The 19,077-nt window shown below is 37.2% G+C and overlaps 1 protein-coding gene across 1 annotated transcript in view; it reads right to left on the bottom strand.

The window, feature by feature from the left end:
* GRIA4 (glutamate ionotropic receptor AMPA type subunit 4) overlaps positions 1-19,077 on the bottom strand; it is a 291,800-nt gene that overhangs the window by 84,102 nt on the left and 188,621 nt on the right. The window contains exon 3 of the mRNA XM_028132009.2: positions 4,267-4,320. Within this exon, the coding sequence (XP_027987810.2) occupies positions 4,267-4,320 (54 nt within the window). The remainder of the gene's footprint in view (positions 1-4,266; positions 4,321-19,077) is intronic.

The raw sequence follows: 19,077 nt of genomic DNA, 5'->3' as shown, positions 1-19,077 counted from the left end.
ATTTGGGAGTCTTATGGGCATAGTTCTCAAGAAATAGCTGTTGATTGGCCCAATGAAACAAAAATCATTCTGTTCTTGAAAGTCAGTTTCTTAAGGATAAATGAATAAGTCAATAGAATCCATATTAATAAACTATATTATAATGTAGATATGTACAAATTACTGGCCTAGTAATGTGTTACAATGATACCAACTACGTATGGTAAAAGCTTGGTTATTTTTAGTCAGGGTGATAATTATATTATCCAATACAAGCAAAATATTTTTCTACTCCATATGCTGTTAATTAGTCATTTTACAGATAACTTACATATGCTACCATCTAGTAGGGCTGTTTAAGACAGTCTGTGATACCCATTAGGATGTTATCGTTATTAATTCTTTCCATTTTGTATTGGTTTGTCAATGTCAGAAATTTATTTCTGGCATAACAATGTATAATATGTCAACTTTCTTTTTCTGAATTCCATTGTTTGGAAAGAATAGATGTCAATACCTGCTATTTGCCAGAATCTCCTTATATAATGTCATTGTGAATTCAGACATTTCATAAGCATGAGATTTTCTTTTTGGTCTTACAGTGATTAATACCAGAATATACTAGTTTTAAGATTTACATATATTTGAATTTTTATAAATATATTACAATATTCAGACTCTGGGCCTTCTAAAATTAATGAAAAGCATTAGTCAAAGTTTCTCAATATCTTCATGATAATCCCTTAAGTAGCATAATTATACTTTATTCAAGAAACACAATACAGTAACTGTTTACAGTCTATTGCTGCATTTTAATATCTCAATTCCATAATGAAACTGAGGTCACTAACCACAGAAAATTCCTTTCTCAATATGCGATGATGAAGATAGTGGATACAATGAAATCTCTTTGCAGCCCTTGTTTCTTTTCCTTCTTCAAGGACAATATCTTCACCAAAGAAATTGGTGGGAAAGGTGAAAAAGAAGAAAACATTCTGATCTTTATTATTTCCTTCCTTTTGCTTACTCTGGGCTTTTCTTGTTGTCTTCTTTCTAATTCTTTAAGTTATAGGGTTAGATAATTTACTACCAGTTTTTCTTGTTTTTTTGAGGTAGGCTTGTAGAGCTATGAACTTCCCTCTCAGGACTGCTTTCACTGTGTCCGATAGGATTTGGATTGTTGTGTTTTCATTGTCATTTGTTTCCAGGATGTTTTTTATTCTTTCTTTGATCTCTTTGGTAACCCATTTGTTGTTTAATAGCATGCTATTTAGCCTCCAAGTGCTTGATTTTTTAAATTGTTTTTATTTAGTTGATTTCTAATTTTATGCCATTGTGCTCTAAGAAGATGCTTGATATGATTTCAATCTTCTTGAATTTGAAGTGATTTGTCTGTGTCCCAATATGTCACCTATTGTTGAAAATGTCCCATGTGCACTTGAGAAGAACGTATAGTCTGTGGTTTGGGGGTGAAATAGTCTGAAGATGTCAATTAGTTCCATCTGATATAGTGAGTTGTTAAGGATTGCTGTTTCTTTGCTGACTTTTTTGTCTAGAGAATTTATTCCGTGATGCCAATGGGGTATTAAAGTCCCCTACTATGATTGTATTGCTGTCGATCTCACCCTTGATATCTTCCAGAAGCTTTTTTATGTATTTGGGTGCTTCTGTATTGGGTACATATTGCCAGAGTTATATCCTTTTGTTTTATTGATCCCTTAATATTATAAAGTAGCTTTCCTTATCTCTTGTTATGGCCTTCACCTTGAGGTCCATTTTGTCAGATATAAGTATTGCTACCCCATCTTTTCTTTCATTTCTTTTTGCCTGAAATTTTTTTTTCTATCCCTTCACTTTCAGCCTGTGTGAGTCCCTTGTTCTGAGGTGGGTCTCTTATAGACAGCATATATATGGGTCATGTTTTCTTATCCATTCAGCCACCCTATGTCGTTTGATTAGAGCATTTAATCCATTTACGTTTAAGGTTATTATTGATAAGTACTTATTTGTAGCCATTTTTATTCTTTATGCCTGTTCCTTCTATTTCTTCTTTTTACAACAGTCCCTTTAGCATGTCTGCATTGCTGGCTTGATTGTAATAAACTCCCTTAGTCTCTTTTTGTCTGTGAAGCTCCTGATTTCACCTTCAATTTTGAATGATAGCCTTGCTGGATAGAGTATTCTTGGATTCAGTCCCTTTCTTTGTATCACTTTGTATACTTCATTCCATTCCCTTCTGGCCTGATGTGTTTCTGTGGAGAAATCATTTGATAGTCTAATGGGAGATCGCTTGTAGGTAACTTTCTGTCTCTCTCTTATAGTCCTTAAGATTCGTTCTTTGTCTTTAACATTTGCTATTGTAATTATGATGTTTCTTGGTGTGGTTCTTTTGGGTTCATCTTGTTTGGGATGCTCTGTCCTTGTGTGACTTTTTTCCTCCCTATGTCAAGGAAGTTTTCTGTTATCATTTCTTCAAATAGGTTTTCTAATTCTTGCTCCTCTTCTTGTCCTTCTGGCACCTCTATTACATGGATGTTACTTCATTTCATGTTGTCCCAAAGCTCCCTTATACTCTCCTCCTTCTTTGTAATTTTTTTCTCCAATTGCTGTTCAGATTGGGTGCCATTTTTCTATACTGTTTTCTAACTCACTGATTCAGTCCTCTGCTTCTTCTAGTCTACTTTTGAAACCTTCTATTGTGTTCTTAATTGCAGCTATGTCATTCTTCATTTCCTCTTGTTTCTTTCACATGGTGAATTTCTCATCCTGATTTTTGAGCATTCATATAACCATTACTCTGAATTTTTTCTCTGACAAATAGTTTGCCTTCATTTCATTTAATTCCTTTTCTGGCAATTCCTCATTTCCTTTTCTTTGTTGATTGTTTCTTTTTCTTCCCATTTATGCTGTCTTTTTCTGGCTCTGGGAACCCTGCTTGGGGTCTGAGAGGTTGAAGCCCCTAGTGGTTCAATGATTCAGGACTTGCTAGCCCAGAGGCTGGGTCTGTCTTGAGTTTCATAACTTATTATCTCTGCTCTGAATTGTATCCCATTTTCCCATGGCTCTGGTCCCTCAGTTTCTGCTTCAGATACTTGGGGTTGGTAGGGACACCTGCACAGTCCCTGTGGTGTGTGACTCCCTGTGAGGGCCCAGAGCCCTCTGGCATGCAATTCACTGTGCGGCCCCAGCACCCAAGGCAGGATGGCACCCTAGGTCCCTCTTCCAGTGCACTTTTAGCATGGTCCTGTGACCTGTGGCTGGGTGCATCTGGTTGTACCAGCAGCCCTGTCCTGGGCCTCGGGTTGAGCATGCACCAACTGAGGGCTCTCTCCCAGGCTAGGGGTGGAGGATGTGCTGGACTGCAACTTTGTACTGGGACTGGGGATGGGGCAGGGCAGTGGTAGCCCTGGTTTGCACTTACAGCTGGAGACCTGAAGTGTGGGATCCTGGGACGCTGGGTCTGGGCTCCAGTGAGGAGGTGCAGCTTGGGAGGTCTCTCTGGCGTGCACTCACTGCAGATGTCTGGGAGCCTATGGTGTGGGTATCATGCTACTCACTGCAAAGACATGGTGGTGGTCCCACACGGGTTATGGCTAGTAAGCAGCTCCCATTCATAGGTACATGGCGGTGTCAGAGGTCAATCTGGGGATTGATGTTGCTGTGGTCCTTGGCCTCTGCTGCTCCCCCCTTCAAGATGGTGTGGGTTCTGCGCCAAAGCTGTGCAGGCCTGGGAGTGCCTGTGGTGGTAGCAGGGCTTCCCCATCTAGCACAGCTAGATCTGCCAGTGTCGGGGACTCCTGTGTTATCTAACTGTCCCTCATTCACCTACATAAACACCACACATGTCCACATACGCCCGTCTCACTCCTTTCCTCTGTCACACTTCCTCTCTCCCTGCTGTTAATTAATATTTCTCCTAATTAATTTCCATGTTGATCTCTGGCAATCTTTATTCATAGATTGACATTTATCATCTATACAGAGAAAAAGCCATTATTTAATGTGGAGTGATATCATAGTAAAGCAAACATTGTAATTAGCTTTAAAGGTCATATTGGCAGATATCAAGCTAATCTGCATCAAATATATTGAATTCTACATTAGAAATATAATGATCTTTGAAATAAAAATAGAATCCTATGTAACAAAAACTTAGTAATATAGTAACAATTCTTCAACTGATTAGTAAGTAATATATTGCAATCATTTATTGAAATATTATTTTGAGGTATAGTTGAAATAATCTTGAATGTTTGAGAAATTCTTATGAAAATAAAGTGTTCTTACCAAGTTTGCGATGATATAATGGTAGCCTTTAACATGCTTTCCAACACTCACAATCTGTGAAGATATAAGGAAACAAGAGAAACCAATTTAATTTTACTGAATGATTATATTTTTAACAGTAGAATTTTAACCTTTTAGCATAATTCCTTATAAAAGCTGATGAGAAAATGACATCATTTTCCTTATGAGAGTGAATTATCCAAATGAATAGTTTACATATCTATATTTATAAAAGGCTAAGTGACCAACCGTCCATCCATGATGCCAGCATTTGCGATGGCTATTAATAAATCACAAGGACAAGCTCTAGATAGAGTACGAATATTCCTACCTGAACCCGTTTTCGGAAATGGTCACTTATAATGTTGCTTTCTCTCAAGTTTGAAGAGCATGTGACGTTAAAGTTGTAAATACTTTATCACAAGGGAAATTACTCAAGCACTCTGAAAGTGTTTTTACTCTTAATGTGGCATACAGGGAGATATTAGATAAGTTTAATCAATTTATCAGTCATTGTTTTTATCAATGTTGTTTTTATATTATATTTTTGTTGTTTTTATATCATGTTTTTGTTGTTTTTATATCATGCCTTTGTTGTTGTTATATCATGTTGTTATTGTTTATTTATTAATCAATTTATATATTATTTTCATATACATTTTACTAATTTTCTTTCATCTCTGACACTTCTATTATAGAGAAAGGGCAAATAGCGATATTAAAATATTTCTCCTAATTAATTTCCTTAAAACATATACTAACATAAGAAGCTTAAAATGATTTTGTTCCAAAACATTTAGATGTACTTAATTTACAGAAATGCACAATAAATTGTTAGATGTCTTCAACTGGTAAGAATCATTTTCTGAGTAGATTGGATTACTGTTGTGAGGAGCAAACAATATATTTCTAAGGCCAATTTCTGTTTTCAGATACCTCTAATACCACATAACAGTTAATTCTCACTTGCATATGGGTATAGCAGTATCTCTCTCTCTCTCTCTCTCTCTCTCTCTATATATATACATACAGTATTTTCCGGCGTATAAGACGACTGGGCGTATAGGAGATTTTCCTGGGTTAAAAAGTCGTCTTATATGCCAGAAAATATGGTATATATATATAAGCCTAAGCGACTGTTACAACCAGTCGACCAGTCACTATGACGCGCACTGACCACCAAGGGACAGACGCTGAACGCAAGAGCTGCCCCCTGGTGGTCAGTGTGCTCCACAGCCAATCTCCTACTGCCGGTCAGCCTCCCGCGGTCCCTCCCCAGGCCGGCCACCCTGATGGGCCCCTATTGCTGGCCAGGTCCAGTGACCCCACCTGTGCATGAATTCGTGCAACGTGCCTCTAGTTTTATTATAATAAAGAAAATAAGGAGAAGACATCATCAAGGTACTTTCTCTCTCCTAGATTAAATTTTTTAACCTAAGAATGATTTTTAGAAAGTTTTAGGAAATTAGAGACACAGACATTTTTAAGAAAAATAAATAATAGGATTTTTTAAGAAGTACAACTGAATTTCTGCACTAAAAAGTAAAACTCTTATTTTAAAACTGAAAAATTCCTTCCAGAGAAAATCTAATCACAGTTAATAGTGAGCAACTTTGTAACCTCATTGGTCCCCTCAAATATAACAACACAATATAAGATTTTCATGTACTTTCATCATCATAAAAAAAAGTACTAAGTTGTTTTTAGCATTTTATTATCCTCTAAAAATATTTTTTTTGTAAATAAGTGACTTGTGTATGAAATACAGGAAAACCCTATTTAAATCCTAGGAATTGTACTGGGAAATGGGATCACTGCTTATTTCATCTTTTCTTTTGGCTACATCTAAACCCTCTTCTTTGTCTTAAGTTTCTGTATTTTCACTACAATAAGTTTAAATTTTTACTTTTTTAATTTTTGCTTACATTGTTCAGAATTTGTAGTGCTTCCTGACTATGAGGATTGCCCTTCAACAATTCTGGAAATTTCTCAACCAATATCCCTTAAGATCCCTTCAAATATTTTTTTGTGGGTGTTTGCTTCTAACAGATATTGCAATGTTGGTATTACAGGCCTAGGGCCACTTCTTAAAAAAATACGTTTTTATTGATTTGAGAGAGAGAGAGAGAAAGGGAGGGGGATGGAGACAGAAGGAAACATTGATGTGAGAGAGAAGCATCAATTGGCTGCCTACTGCATGCTCCCTGACCAAGGATGGAGCCTGCAACCTGGGCATGTGCTCTGACTGGGAATGGAACTGGTGGCCTTTCAGTGCATGGGACAACATTCAACCAACTGAACCATATTAGTCAGGGAAGTAGGGCCACTTTTATAATAATTTATCCATTTCTATTTGTGTGTATAAATTATAAATACAAGCTGTCTGAAGAAGACTGTGATGTCAAATTCTTATAGAATATACATTCCTCACCAAACTAAGCCCAGGCCAAGACAGAAAACACTTAGCTGACTCATTGTATAGATAATAGATTTTCTTCTGTTCTTTTATTGGGGTGTTACCCTTCAATAGTCTGGCTTACTATGAGATCTTATGTATAATTTATTGCCTTGACTGAGTCCAAAGTTCCTGTTCTTGGGTGAGCATTAAATTCCCAGTCAGGTTACCCAATCTGGCAACTTCCTTTGGTGCAGTCATCTTTTATTCTTGGCCCCTGAAGGTTTTCTTTACTTTCTTGGAAGCTCAGCTATGCATTTGAAATGTTTTACATAGCATTTTTACATGTTTTGTATGTCAGATTTATCTTGTCCACAATTTACCTAAAACAAATTTCCCTTGACAATTCACCATAAAGATAAAGATAAGCAATAAATAGATGAGATTATAAAGAAAATTCAGTAAAGAAACAGCTTAATTAGTCATTATAATGGGTAACCCTAACCTGAGTGATTTGTCATGGGCAGAATAGCCTGAAGCTCTCTTATTTTGGGGGCATCTGAGATACATATAGCTTATGCAAAAGACAATTATCAAGAAACATGATGGTTGGTACTCACCTGGGAAACTGTATACCATTCAGTTTACTAGAAATTACTACTATTTGACATGAGCAGGGATTATTGCCACTGGGCAACCCATAATTTATCTCTTACTGATTCATCATAACTTTCTCTGTTGTGGTTATTTAAGCCTTTTTGCACTCTCTAAGCTCCCATGCAAATCCTGTCTCTTCTTTCTCAACATCCTTAGCTTATGATTTCTGTGTGGCCTCAGTCAATATATTATCTCTGCTTTCTTTTAAATTCACTTTAAAGTGTAATACTTATAAATGTGAAACCAGTGGAAATTCTGCACTGGGTATCTTTGTAAAGAAATCATTGTCAGTTCTAGATTGCCTGGCAAAGAACTATAATAAATTAAAAGTTATGTAATACATTTTCAAGGGATGAGGACTTAGAGAAACCACAAAGAACCAAAAGTGACAAGAATCCTGGAAGCAAAGGCCTTGTAGAGCTTGATATGCATCAACATTCTGGGAAACGAGGGCCCCAGGGAGCAGTGATCTGCAGATTTATTTACCTGGCTGGTGATGCTAGAAAGAATACCATTTCTGCTGATCTAGAGCCAGGCTGGGAAGAAAACAACTGTGGTGCACACATTGTTGCAAAGACCTCATTGCTTGAACACTCACCACCCTTACCTGGGGTGGTCATGGTTTAATGCAAGATCTCGGTCCTTCTGCCAACTATCCGCCACTTGATGAAAGTTTCTTTGTGAAAAAATCCAATTTATACTCCATAGTAAAGAATCCTATACCTAGAATGTCAATTATTTAAGTAAAAAAAAATGACTGGGTAAAATTGACAATGTCATTAGTGTTGTTTTACATCTTTCATCATCTCAACCAAAGTGAAGACTATTTTATGTAAAAAAAACACACAAAAAAACAGTCTGAGTGACTTGATTTTGGATGTAGTCCAAACCTGTGTCTCTGATGTTATTCTTTATGAAGAGGGGAAAGAAACAGCTTGAGGTGAATGACATGAATATAAAATAGCACTATCTTCATTCAAGTGTTTTGGCTGAGTTGTGAAGGGAAAACAATGCCTAGGGTGACGACTGGCTGCAAAAATTAATTATGGCCTTTTATAAAGACAGAAAAATGTAGGAGTAAAAAAATCTGCATTTTTATTATTTATCTTCTTAAAAGAAACAGTTTGAAACTAGACAAAGAATAATGATTGAATGCCTGGAGTAGAGTTCTAAATTAGGATGGGTTAAGAAGGACATACAAGTTATTCTGATCATATGCTTTCAAAAGAACCCATCTTTACAAGAATAAAACACTTAGGAAAAGTAATTAATTGATTCCTTTACTTACTGTTTCTTGTTTGTTTTTTAGGAAATAGCCATGGTGTTGGACAGATTTAGTTCTAAAATTAAGCTTATGTACATCAATAAGGTACTGTAATTGTTTTATTAACAAACTAGAGGCCCGATGCATGAAATTTGTGCAAGAGTAGGCCTTCCTTCCCCTCCCTGGCTGCTGGCACCAGCTTCCCTCTGGCATCCAGGACCCGGGCTTCCCTCCGGCACTTGGGACTCAGGCTTCCCTTGCAACTCCGGCTTTGTCGGTAAGGCTGTCCGGAAGGATGTCTGGTCTAATTAGAATTTTATGCTTTTATTATTGTAGATTATGGCATAATCTATTTTTATAAATGGGACTGGGACTTTTAAACCTTTATTTATTTATTAAAATTAGTGAAAAATAAACCCAGGACACTTTTACATCTTGATTCCACCTTTACAAAAAGGTAGGTCAGTAAATGTCTCTTATGTATACGTTTACAGTTAGAAAATTCAAGGATTATAAAGTTAAGTCAGTGCTGCTGTTACAGGATGCTTATTATAACTGCAATAGAAGTCAAAGTGAAGGAAGTGGTGTGGGTTTTAAGGAAAGATGGTATCATTTGATTGGGAGAACAAGGACGTTTTTAAGAGAGAATAGATCCTATTAAATATTGATTGGATAAATAAAGAAGTTAATGAGAATATAAATGTCATAAACACTAGCACATTATGATCAATTTGAGACTTGAAAATGAATAAAGTTTGGTCTTCAATCCACAATCAGATTTTATATTAATCCTTTATGTATCAATGGTTCATACAGTATTCAGGGATCTTTTAAGACTAGAGCTGATATGTATTACCTGAAACTATTATTATGAAACTGTGATTGTTATATTGAGCACTGTTTTCAAGCTAAAGACCTGCAATGGCACACAATTAAAATATGAATAATTTTGGTCTCCCTCCATTTTTAAAAATATGTTTTTATTGATGAGAGAGAGAGAGAGAGAGAGAGAGAGAGACATCAAAAAGAGAGAAAGATTGATCACCTGCCTCCTGTATGCTCCTTACTAGGGATGGAACCAGCAACCCAGGCATATGCCCTGACTGAGAATACAACCAGCAACTTCTCCATGCATGGGATGATACTCAACCAACTGAGCCACACCAGCCAGGGCTTGGTCTCCCTTCTTAATTAGATTTCATGTCAGCTGGAAATTCCTCTCCCAGTTATCATGTTACAGAGAATTCAGTGACATGGAGGAAACAGTACTACCTATTTGATTTTAAATGTTGGACATTTATTGTAATGAGGGCAGTCACTCTCACTAATCCTTTTCTTTTCCAGAAATGTGAAACTCGCAAATGTCCCCCAAATGTTGATTTTAAAGATGCTTCAAAATATTTTATTATAGACAAACACCAAAGCATTAGTTTGTTTAGTTAGTTTTCTTCAGTTCTTATAAAAAGAAAACATAAGGCAAAGGGCTTTTGCAAACAAGCTGTGGACTTAAACAACAATCTTATAAGATAACAGAAGGACCTTTAGTTTGGAGCATCTGATGCACAGATAGGGAGAGGAAAGTAAAGAGCCCGGACCAAACAGAACTGAGGCTGTTTTTTAGTGTGAGAAGAGATCTGGGGAGAACATAGAAAATTAGAGGTCTCATCAAATATTTTAAGAGAAAGAAGTACACATATGCACAAACACATGTGTATATATGTATATATGTACTTTTTATTCTCTTCTATACTTGGAGATGTTAGAAATTATAAAAGCTTCTAATTAGGACAAACTCTTTTCTAAGGGAAAGAGAAGGGAAGAGAGTTGCCCATAAAGGTAGTGGTTACTTCTCAAAGTAGCGATCTTTCTCTCACCAGAAGTTCCCAGCAGAAGCCGGCTCATGTCCAGTAAAAGATGTAGAGTTCTCTGGGCTCTAGAATCATATACATGCTTAAAAGTTGTCAGTCACTGTGATATAGACACTACTGGTGCCCTGCCCACGCTTTCCCTCTTACCATGTCAAAGCATACTTGCTCAAGACTTGTGACTGCCAGCACCTGAATTTCCTTAGCTCAGGGTCTTCTCTGATTTCTAGAGCCCCCTTTGCCTTTTTGGGTGGGGTGGTGGTGGGAGATCAGGTCAGAGAGCCAGGGGATTAGTCCCTTTCCCCCCAGCAGCCTCATGCAATAACTGACAGGAGCTGGTACCTAACTGACCTGAGCACCTGCAGTAATAACTGACCCAGAATAGATACCTGCTCCACCAGTGAGATGCTTCTGACATGTGGTTCTGCACCAGCTCCAGTAATTAGTTTACACTAAATTTCACATGAGATTAAGCCCCTTTCACCCATAGTAATTTGCTAGATAAATGCACCTTTTATTGGCTGCATTTCTCCACTCTGCTTCAAATGTGTTTTTCACTTAACAAACCAATTAATTACACATAAACCCTTGTCTGAAGGTCTGCTTCTGGGGGAAACCAAACCAAGACAATTTCCAATCTTACCTAATAAAAGAGGAACATGCAAATTAACCATCACTCCACTATGCCCACAGCCAATCAGAGTGAGTATGAAAATTAACCCAACAAAGATGGAGGTTAATTTGCATATGCAGGCAAGGAGTGACCAGGAGGGGCAGGACGCCTGCTATGAGGGGAAGGGGGGTGGTGGAGAGAGCTACAGGAGTGGTGCTCTGGAAAGAAGTGAGGATTTGCCGGTTCCCGGGTGGGCCGGGAGCTTGGACATGCAGGTTCCTGGGTGGCCAGGGAGCGGGGACATGGCGGCTCCCAGGCTGCTGGGAGTGAAGCCAGAGGAAGGAAGGCCTATTCTTGCATGAATATCATGCATCGGACCTCTAGTTTAAAATAAATGACCAATGTGGTAGTGTAATCTATAACATAAAGCACACTTGCATGGTGAGCTGCTCACCTGCCACCCCTGCAGTGAAGGGCACCCTACCTCACTGCTGTCTCCCAGTAGTGACTGCAGGCCAGAGAGACCTCCCATGTTGTACCTCCCTGCTATCAGGACCCCATGCGCCCACTTGCCACACACCATGACCCAGCACTTCAAGAACCCGCACATGACAGCACCTGATCACTGTGCCAGCACCCTGTGTGCCAGGACCCGGCATGCCAGGACACTGTGGCCCTAGACACCACATTCTAGGTCCTTGCACCCAGAATTGGTGCTTCAGAGACCTGAATGCCTGGACCAAGCATGCCCAGTCATGGTGCCTGGAACTGATGCTTCAGGGACCTCTGCACACCCAGTCCCTATGTGGCTGGACACAATGCTTCAGGACCCATGTACTGGGACCCCAGTGCTCGGATCCTGTGCTCCAGGACCCTGCTGGAATTAAACACCAGAAGAAATGTGTACATGTCCCTGCCAACCCGAGCACCTGCAGTGGAAAACTGAGGCGCTGGATCCATATGGGAAAGGAATACAACTCAGAGCAGAGACAAAGGCATGAGACTTAAGTCAGACCCAGCTTCTGGGCTAAGGAATCACAGAACATTGGACTGCTAGGGGCTTCAACTCCTCAGACCTCAAGCAGGTTGCCTGGGCCAGAAAGGGATCACAACTCACATATCATAGAAACTAACACAAAGAGACAGCAAAAATGGGGAAACAAAGAAACAATACCCAAAGGAAAAGCAAAGAAGAATCGCCAGAAAAGAAACAAAATTCAATAAAGGCAAGCTATTTGTCAGAAAAAGAATTCAGAGAAATGGTTATAAGGATGCTCAAAAGGCTCAATGAAAAGAAGAAATTAAGAATGACATAGCTGCAATAAAGAACACTATGGAAGGTTTCAACAGTAGACTAGAAGAAGCAGAGAACCAAATCAGCAAGTTAGAAGATAGGATAGAAAAATAACACCCAATCTGAACAGCAATTGGAGAGAAAAATTAGAAAGAAGGGGGAGAGTTTAAAGGGAACTATGGGACAACATGAAATGAAGCAAAATCTGTATAATAGGGGTGCCAGAAGGACAAGAAGAAGAGCAAGGATTAGAAAACCTGTTTGAAGAAATAATTACAGAAAACTTCTCTAACTTGGGAAAGAAAAAGGTCACACAAGCACAGAGAGACTCAAATGAGATGAACCCAAAAAGACCCACACCAAGAAATGTCGTTATTACAATGGCAAACATTAAAGACAAAGAGAGAATCTTAAGGGCTGAAAGAGAGGGACAGAAAGTTACTTACAAGCAATCTCCCATTAGACTATCAAATGATTTCTCCACAGAAACACATCAGGCCAGAAGGGAATGTAATGAAGTATACAAAATGATGCAAAGAAAGGGACTGAATCCAAGAATACTCTATCCAGCAAGGCTATAATTCAAAATTGAAGGTGAAATCAGGAGCTTCACAGTAAAAAAATGGCTGAGGGAGTTGATTACCAGCAAGCCAGCAATGCAGACATGGAAAAGGGAGTGCTTTAAAAAGAAAAAATAGAAAGGGAAGAAGGAACAATAGCATAAAGAATAAAAATGGCTACAAATAAGTACTTATCAATAATAACCTTAAATATAAATAGATTAAATGCTCCAATCAAAAGACATAGTGTGACTGAATGGATAAGAAAACATGACCCATATGTATGCTGTCTATAAGAGACCCACCTCAGAACAAGGGACTCATACAGACTGAAAGTGAAGGGATGGAAAAAAATTTTCAGGCAAACGGACATGAAGAGAAAAAGCTGGGGTAGCGATACTTATATCTGACAAAATAGATGTCAAGGTTAATGCCATCACAATAGATAAGGAAGGCTACTTCATAATACTAAATGGAGCAATTCAACAAGAGGATATGACTCTTGTAAACACATATGCACCCAATACAGGAGCACCCAAATACATAACAAACCTTCTGGAAGATATCAAGGGAGAGATTGACAGCAATACAGTCATAATAGGGGACTTTAATACCTCATTGACACCACTGGATAAATCCTCTAGACAAAAAATCAGCAAAGAAACATCAATCCTAAATGACTCACTGCATCATATGAAATTAATTAACATCTTCAAAATATTTCACCCCCAAAACTACAGAATATACATACTTCTCAAGTGCACATGGGACATTTTCAAAGATAAACAACATATTGGGATACAGGCAAAGTCTCTTCAAATTCAAGGAGATAGGAATCATATCAAGCATCTTCTCAAATCACAATGGCATAAAATTAGAAATCAACTACAATAAAAACAATGAAAAAAAATCAAAGAGTTGGAGGCTAAATAGCATGCTATTAAACAATGAATGTATTACCAAAGAGATAAAAAAATTAAAAGCATCCTGGTAACAAATGACAATGAAAATACAATAATCCAAAATCTTTGGGACACAGTGAAAGCAGTCCTGAGAGTGAAGTTCATAGCTCTACAGGCTACCTCAAAAAAAAACCCACAAAAAACAAACAAAAAAACAAACAAACAAACAAACAAAAACAACCAAGAAAAAATGGTAATAAATTATCTATCCCTACAAATCAAAGAATTAGAAAGAGAGCAACAAGAAAAGCCCAGAGTAAGCAGATGAAAGGAAATAATAAAGATCAGAGTGGAAATAAATGACATAGAGACAAAAAAACAAAACAAAACAAAAAAAAACAGCCCCCCAAAACCAAAAATTCAATACAAAAGATCAATAAAACCAAGAGCTGGTTCTTTGAAAGGATAAACAAGATTGATGAACCTCTAGCCAGGCTCACTAAGAAGCAAAGAGAGATGACTCAAATAAATAAAATCAGAAATAAAAGAAATGAAGTAACAACGATCCCACAGAAATACAAAGTATTATGAAAAAAATACTATGAACAACTCTATTCCAACCAACTGGACAACCTAGATGAAATGGACATATTCTTAGAAAAATACAAGCTTCCAAAACTCCATCTAGAAGAATAAAAAACCTGAGTAGGCTGACAACTACTGAAGAAATTGAAGCGGTAATAAAAATCTTCCAGCAAACAAAAGCTCTGGTCTGGACGGTTTTACAGGGGAGTTCTACCAAGCATTCAAAGAACTAAAACCTATCCTCCTCAGACTATTCCAAAAAATTCAAGAGGAAGGAACACTTCCAAGCTCTTTCTATGAAGCCAGCATCACCCTAATTCCAAAACCAGGTAGAGACACTACAAAGAAAGAGAACTACAGGCCAATATCCCTGAACATAGATGCAAAAATCCTCAACAAAATTCTTGCAAATTGGATCCAGCATTACATTAGAAAGATCATACACCATGACCAACTGGGATTTATTCCAGGGATTCAAGGCTGGTACAATATCAGCAAATCAATAAATGTGATACCTCACATAAACAAATTGAGAGACAAAAATCACATAATCATATCAATCAATGCAGAAAAGGCATTTGAAAAAATCCAATACCCTTTCTTGATAAAAACTCGCAGCAAAGTGGGCATAGATGGCTCATACCTCAACATAATAAAAGCCTTATATAACAAACCTGTAGCCAACATCATACTCAATGGGCAAAAGCTAAAAGGATTTCCCTAAGAACAGGAACAAGACAGAGATGCCCACTTTCACCACTCCTATTCGACATAGTTCTGGAAGTGCTAGCCATGGCATTTAGACAAGAAGTAAAAGGCATCCAAATTGGAAAAGAAGAAGTATAACTGTCATTATTCGCAGGTGACATGATATTGTACATAGAAAACCCCAAAGACTCCATCAAAAAACTACTAGACTTAATAAATGAATTTGTCAATCTATCAGGATACTAAATTAATACCCAGAAATCTATGGCTTTTTTATACATTAATAATGAACTCATAGAAAGAGAAACTAAAAAAAAATCCTATTTACCATTGCAAAAAAAATATTAAAATTCCTAGGAATAAACTTAACTAAAGAAGTAAAAGACCTGTACTCGGAAAACTACAGGACATTGAAAAAAAAAAGAGATAGAGGAAGGCATAAACAGATGGAAGAATATACAGTATTCATGAATTGGTAGAATCAACATCATTAAAATGTCCATACTACCCAAAGCAATCTATAGATTCAATGCAATCCCCATTAAAATAGCAATGGCATATTTCACAGACCTAGAACAAACTCTCCAAAAATTCATTTGGAATAAAATAAAGACCCTGCATAGCCGCAGCAATCCTGAGAAAGAAGAACAAAGTTGGAGGGATCTCAATACCAGATTTCAAGCTATATTACAAAGGCACTGTTCTCAAAACTGCCTGGTACTGGCACAAGAACATATATATAGACCATTGGAACAGAACAAAGAACCCAGAAATCAACCCAATCCATTATACTCAATTAATATTTGACAAAGGAGGCAAGAGCATACCATGGAGTCAAGACAGTCTCTTCAATAAATGGTGTTGGGATAATTGGACAGATACATGTAAAAAATGAAACTAGACCACCAACTTACAGCATACACAAAACTAAACTCAAAATGGATAAAAGACTTAAACATGACAGGAAACCATAAAAATCTTAAAAGAATTCATAGACAGCAAAATATCAGACTTATCTCATAGCAATATGTTTACCAATACATCTCCTAGGACCGTGGTCGGCAAACTGCGGCTCACGAGTCACATGTGGCTCTTTGGCCCCTTGAATGTGGCTCTTCCACAAAATACCATGGCCTGGGCAAGTCTATTTTGAAGAAGTGGCATTAGAAGAAGTTTAAGTTTAAAAAATTTGGCTCTCAAAAGAAATTTCAATCATTGTACTGTTGATATTTGGCTCTGTTGACTAATGAGTTTGCTGACCACTGTCTTAGGACAATGGAAACTAAGGAGAAAATAAAGAAATGGGACTGCATCAAAATAAAAAGCTTCTGCACAGCAAAAGAAATCAACAAAACAACAAGAGAGCCTACTGTCTGGGAGAACACATTTCCCAATGTTATATCTGATAACAGTTTAATCTCCAAAATTTATAGGGAACTCATACAACTTAACAAAAGGAAGATAAACAATCCAACCAAAAAATGGGTAAAGGACCTAAATAGACACTTTTGAAAAGTGAACATACAGAAGGCCAAGAGACATATGAAAAAATGCTCAAGGTCACTAATCATCTGAGAGATGCAAATCAAAACGATAATGAGGTATCATCTCACATCTATCAGAATGACTATCATCCAGAAGTCAGTAAATGACAAGTGCTGGTGAGGATGTGGAGAAAAGGGAACCCTCGTACGTTGCTGGTGGGAGTGCAGACTGGTGCATCCTCTTTCAAAAACAGTATGGCGTTTCCTCAAAAAATTAAAAGTGGAACTCCCATTTGACCCAGTGATCCCACTTCTTAGAATATATCCCAAGAAATATGAAACATCAATCAGAAAGAACATGTGCACCCCTATGTTCATAGCAGCAGAATTTACCATAGCTAAGATTTGGAAACAGCCTAAATGCCCATCAGCAAATGAGTGGATTAAAAAACAGTAGTACATCTATACAATGGAATACTACGCTGCTGTAAAAAAGAAAGAACTCTTACCATTTGCAACAGCATGGATGGACCTGGAGAGCATTATGCTCAGTGAAATAAGCCAGTTGGAGAAAGGTAAGTATCACATGATCTCACTCATGTGCGGAACATAATTAACAATATAAACTGATGAACAAAAATAGATCCAGAGACACAGAAGCATGGAACAGACCATCAAAGCTCAGAGGAAGGGTAGGAGAGGGAAGGGGGTAAGAGATCATCTAAAGGACTTGTATGCATGCATATAAGCATAAGCAATAGACACAGACAGTAGGGGAATGAGGGCCTGTGCTGGGGCATGGGAGTGGGTGGGGAGAAATCAATAGGGGGAAAAAGAGACGTATGTAATACTTTCAACAATAAAGAAATTTAAAAAATCCTTCAGTTTTATCCTTTTAGATCACAAATTGTGGATACCTTTACATACACCTCTCCCACATTGAGGGCCCTGCAAGCGATATGATTTGAACAGGGTGGTAGAACTATGAATGGAAAGCAAGTGCTGAAAACCAGGTGTTTAATTCCCACTCCATTACACTCCACCTCATCAGGGTAACTGCCAACAGTACAGAGAAGCACACGAAGCACACAGTAGAATACACCTGTATGTATATTCTTCTCTCTGACAATTATGGTGGTTTGAAAATTCCATATCCAGAAAGCTTGAATAATGTTATAATTCTCATTATGTTAACTCTGAATATTTCTTAGTAGAGATCCATTTTAAGTTATTTTATTTTAGTGATTTTAAAGTATTTTCAAAGAGGCACAAAATGTCCTGTGGAATTCGTAATTATTAATTTGGAACACACAGAACAGCTTTAAAGAACCAATGAGCAGCATGCTCTTCTTTAATTGTAAAGACATTTTGTAAGAAGCAATATTAAAATCATTAGGAATGCGATATAGGTGGAGAGGTTAATCCTGTGCTTTCATTAACAAACACATTAAATAAACATAAGCATTAAGTGATAAAGCTGGGACTCCAGTCCATGTCTTTTGAGTACAATTTTTTTAATGTTTTATATTGTAGCCTGTTGCCTTCCTGAGGCCAAAGCAATAAAAATGACATGTTTCTGACCAATATTAATCTATCTCTCATAAGAGCAAAATGAATAAAACAGATCCATGAGAGAGTGACGTCTTTATCACATTAGTATTTGATAATGCCTAACTTGTTTATGAAAATAACTAGATTTCTCATAATGAAATAAGACAGTTCCTTCTCTTCAAATAATCTCTTTTTGAACATATTGCTTATTTGAACAGCAGCTTATGTGCAAGGTACTGCTAACTCCAATTTGCACTAGAATGGGTCAGGGCAAATAGACGGAGAATTAGGAGGTAAAATGTAACACATCCACATCTAGGTTTGGAAATTCTTTATAAATACATATCAAAGCTAATTAGCATAAAGGCTTAAATGATTTGAATTCAGTTTTGTAATTTACTAGGTGTATATTTAAAATGATAGTTCAAGTACATATCCTAAATTTAATGTCAATCCAACTCAATAAAAGAAATAATTTATTTATGTGACAAGCTCAAAGTGATCAATTAAAAGTTTAACTATGTGCAGTATAGTTCAGTGTTAAATACATTTTATGATGTTCTCTGTGAAATGAGAACTCCATAAATGGTAGGACATAGAGTTAACTTTATATCAATCAGAATATCTAATTTCTTGAGATGTTCTGATAGGATATGTCATCACTGAAAAATACCTTGGCTTATTCAGAAAATTTGAGGGGGGCATATTTTTAAGCAAATCAATTATTAAGACATCCTATGATCACATTTGCAGGTAACACTAGGTTAACTAAGGTTTAAGGGGTTTTTTGCTATATAAATTTTTAGAGATTTTAACATACCAAGAGCCAGAGAGAGTGTGCAGTTCTGTACAACAGTTTTGTAAGGTTGTTTAAGGTCATCCTTCCTATAGCATTATCCTCACTCACATCTTTCCTTAGCTTTAACGTACATT

This window comes from Eptesicus fuscus, chromosome 13 (genome assembly GCF_027574615.1).
Source record: "Eptesicus fuscus isolate TK198812 chromosome 13, DD_ASM_mEF_20220401, whole genome shotgun sequence".
NCBI lineage: Eukaryota > Metazoa > Chordata > Mammalia > Chiroptera > Vespertilionidae > Eptesicus > Eptesicus fuscus.
Note: the sequence above shows the minus strand (reverse complement) of the source record. Positions and strands in the feature narration are given on the sequence as shown.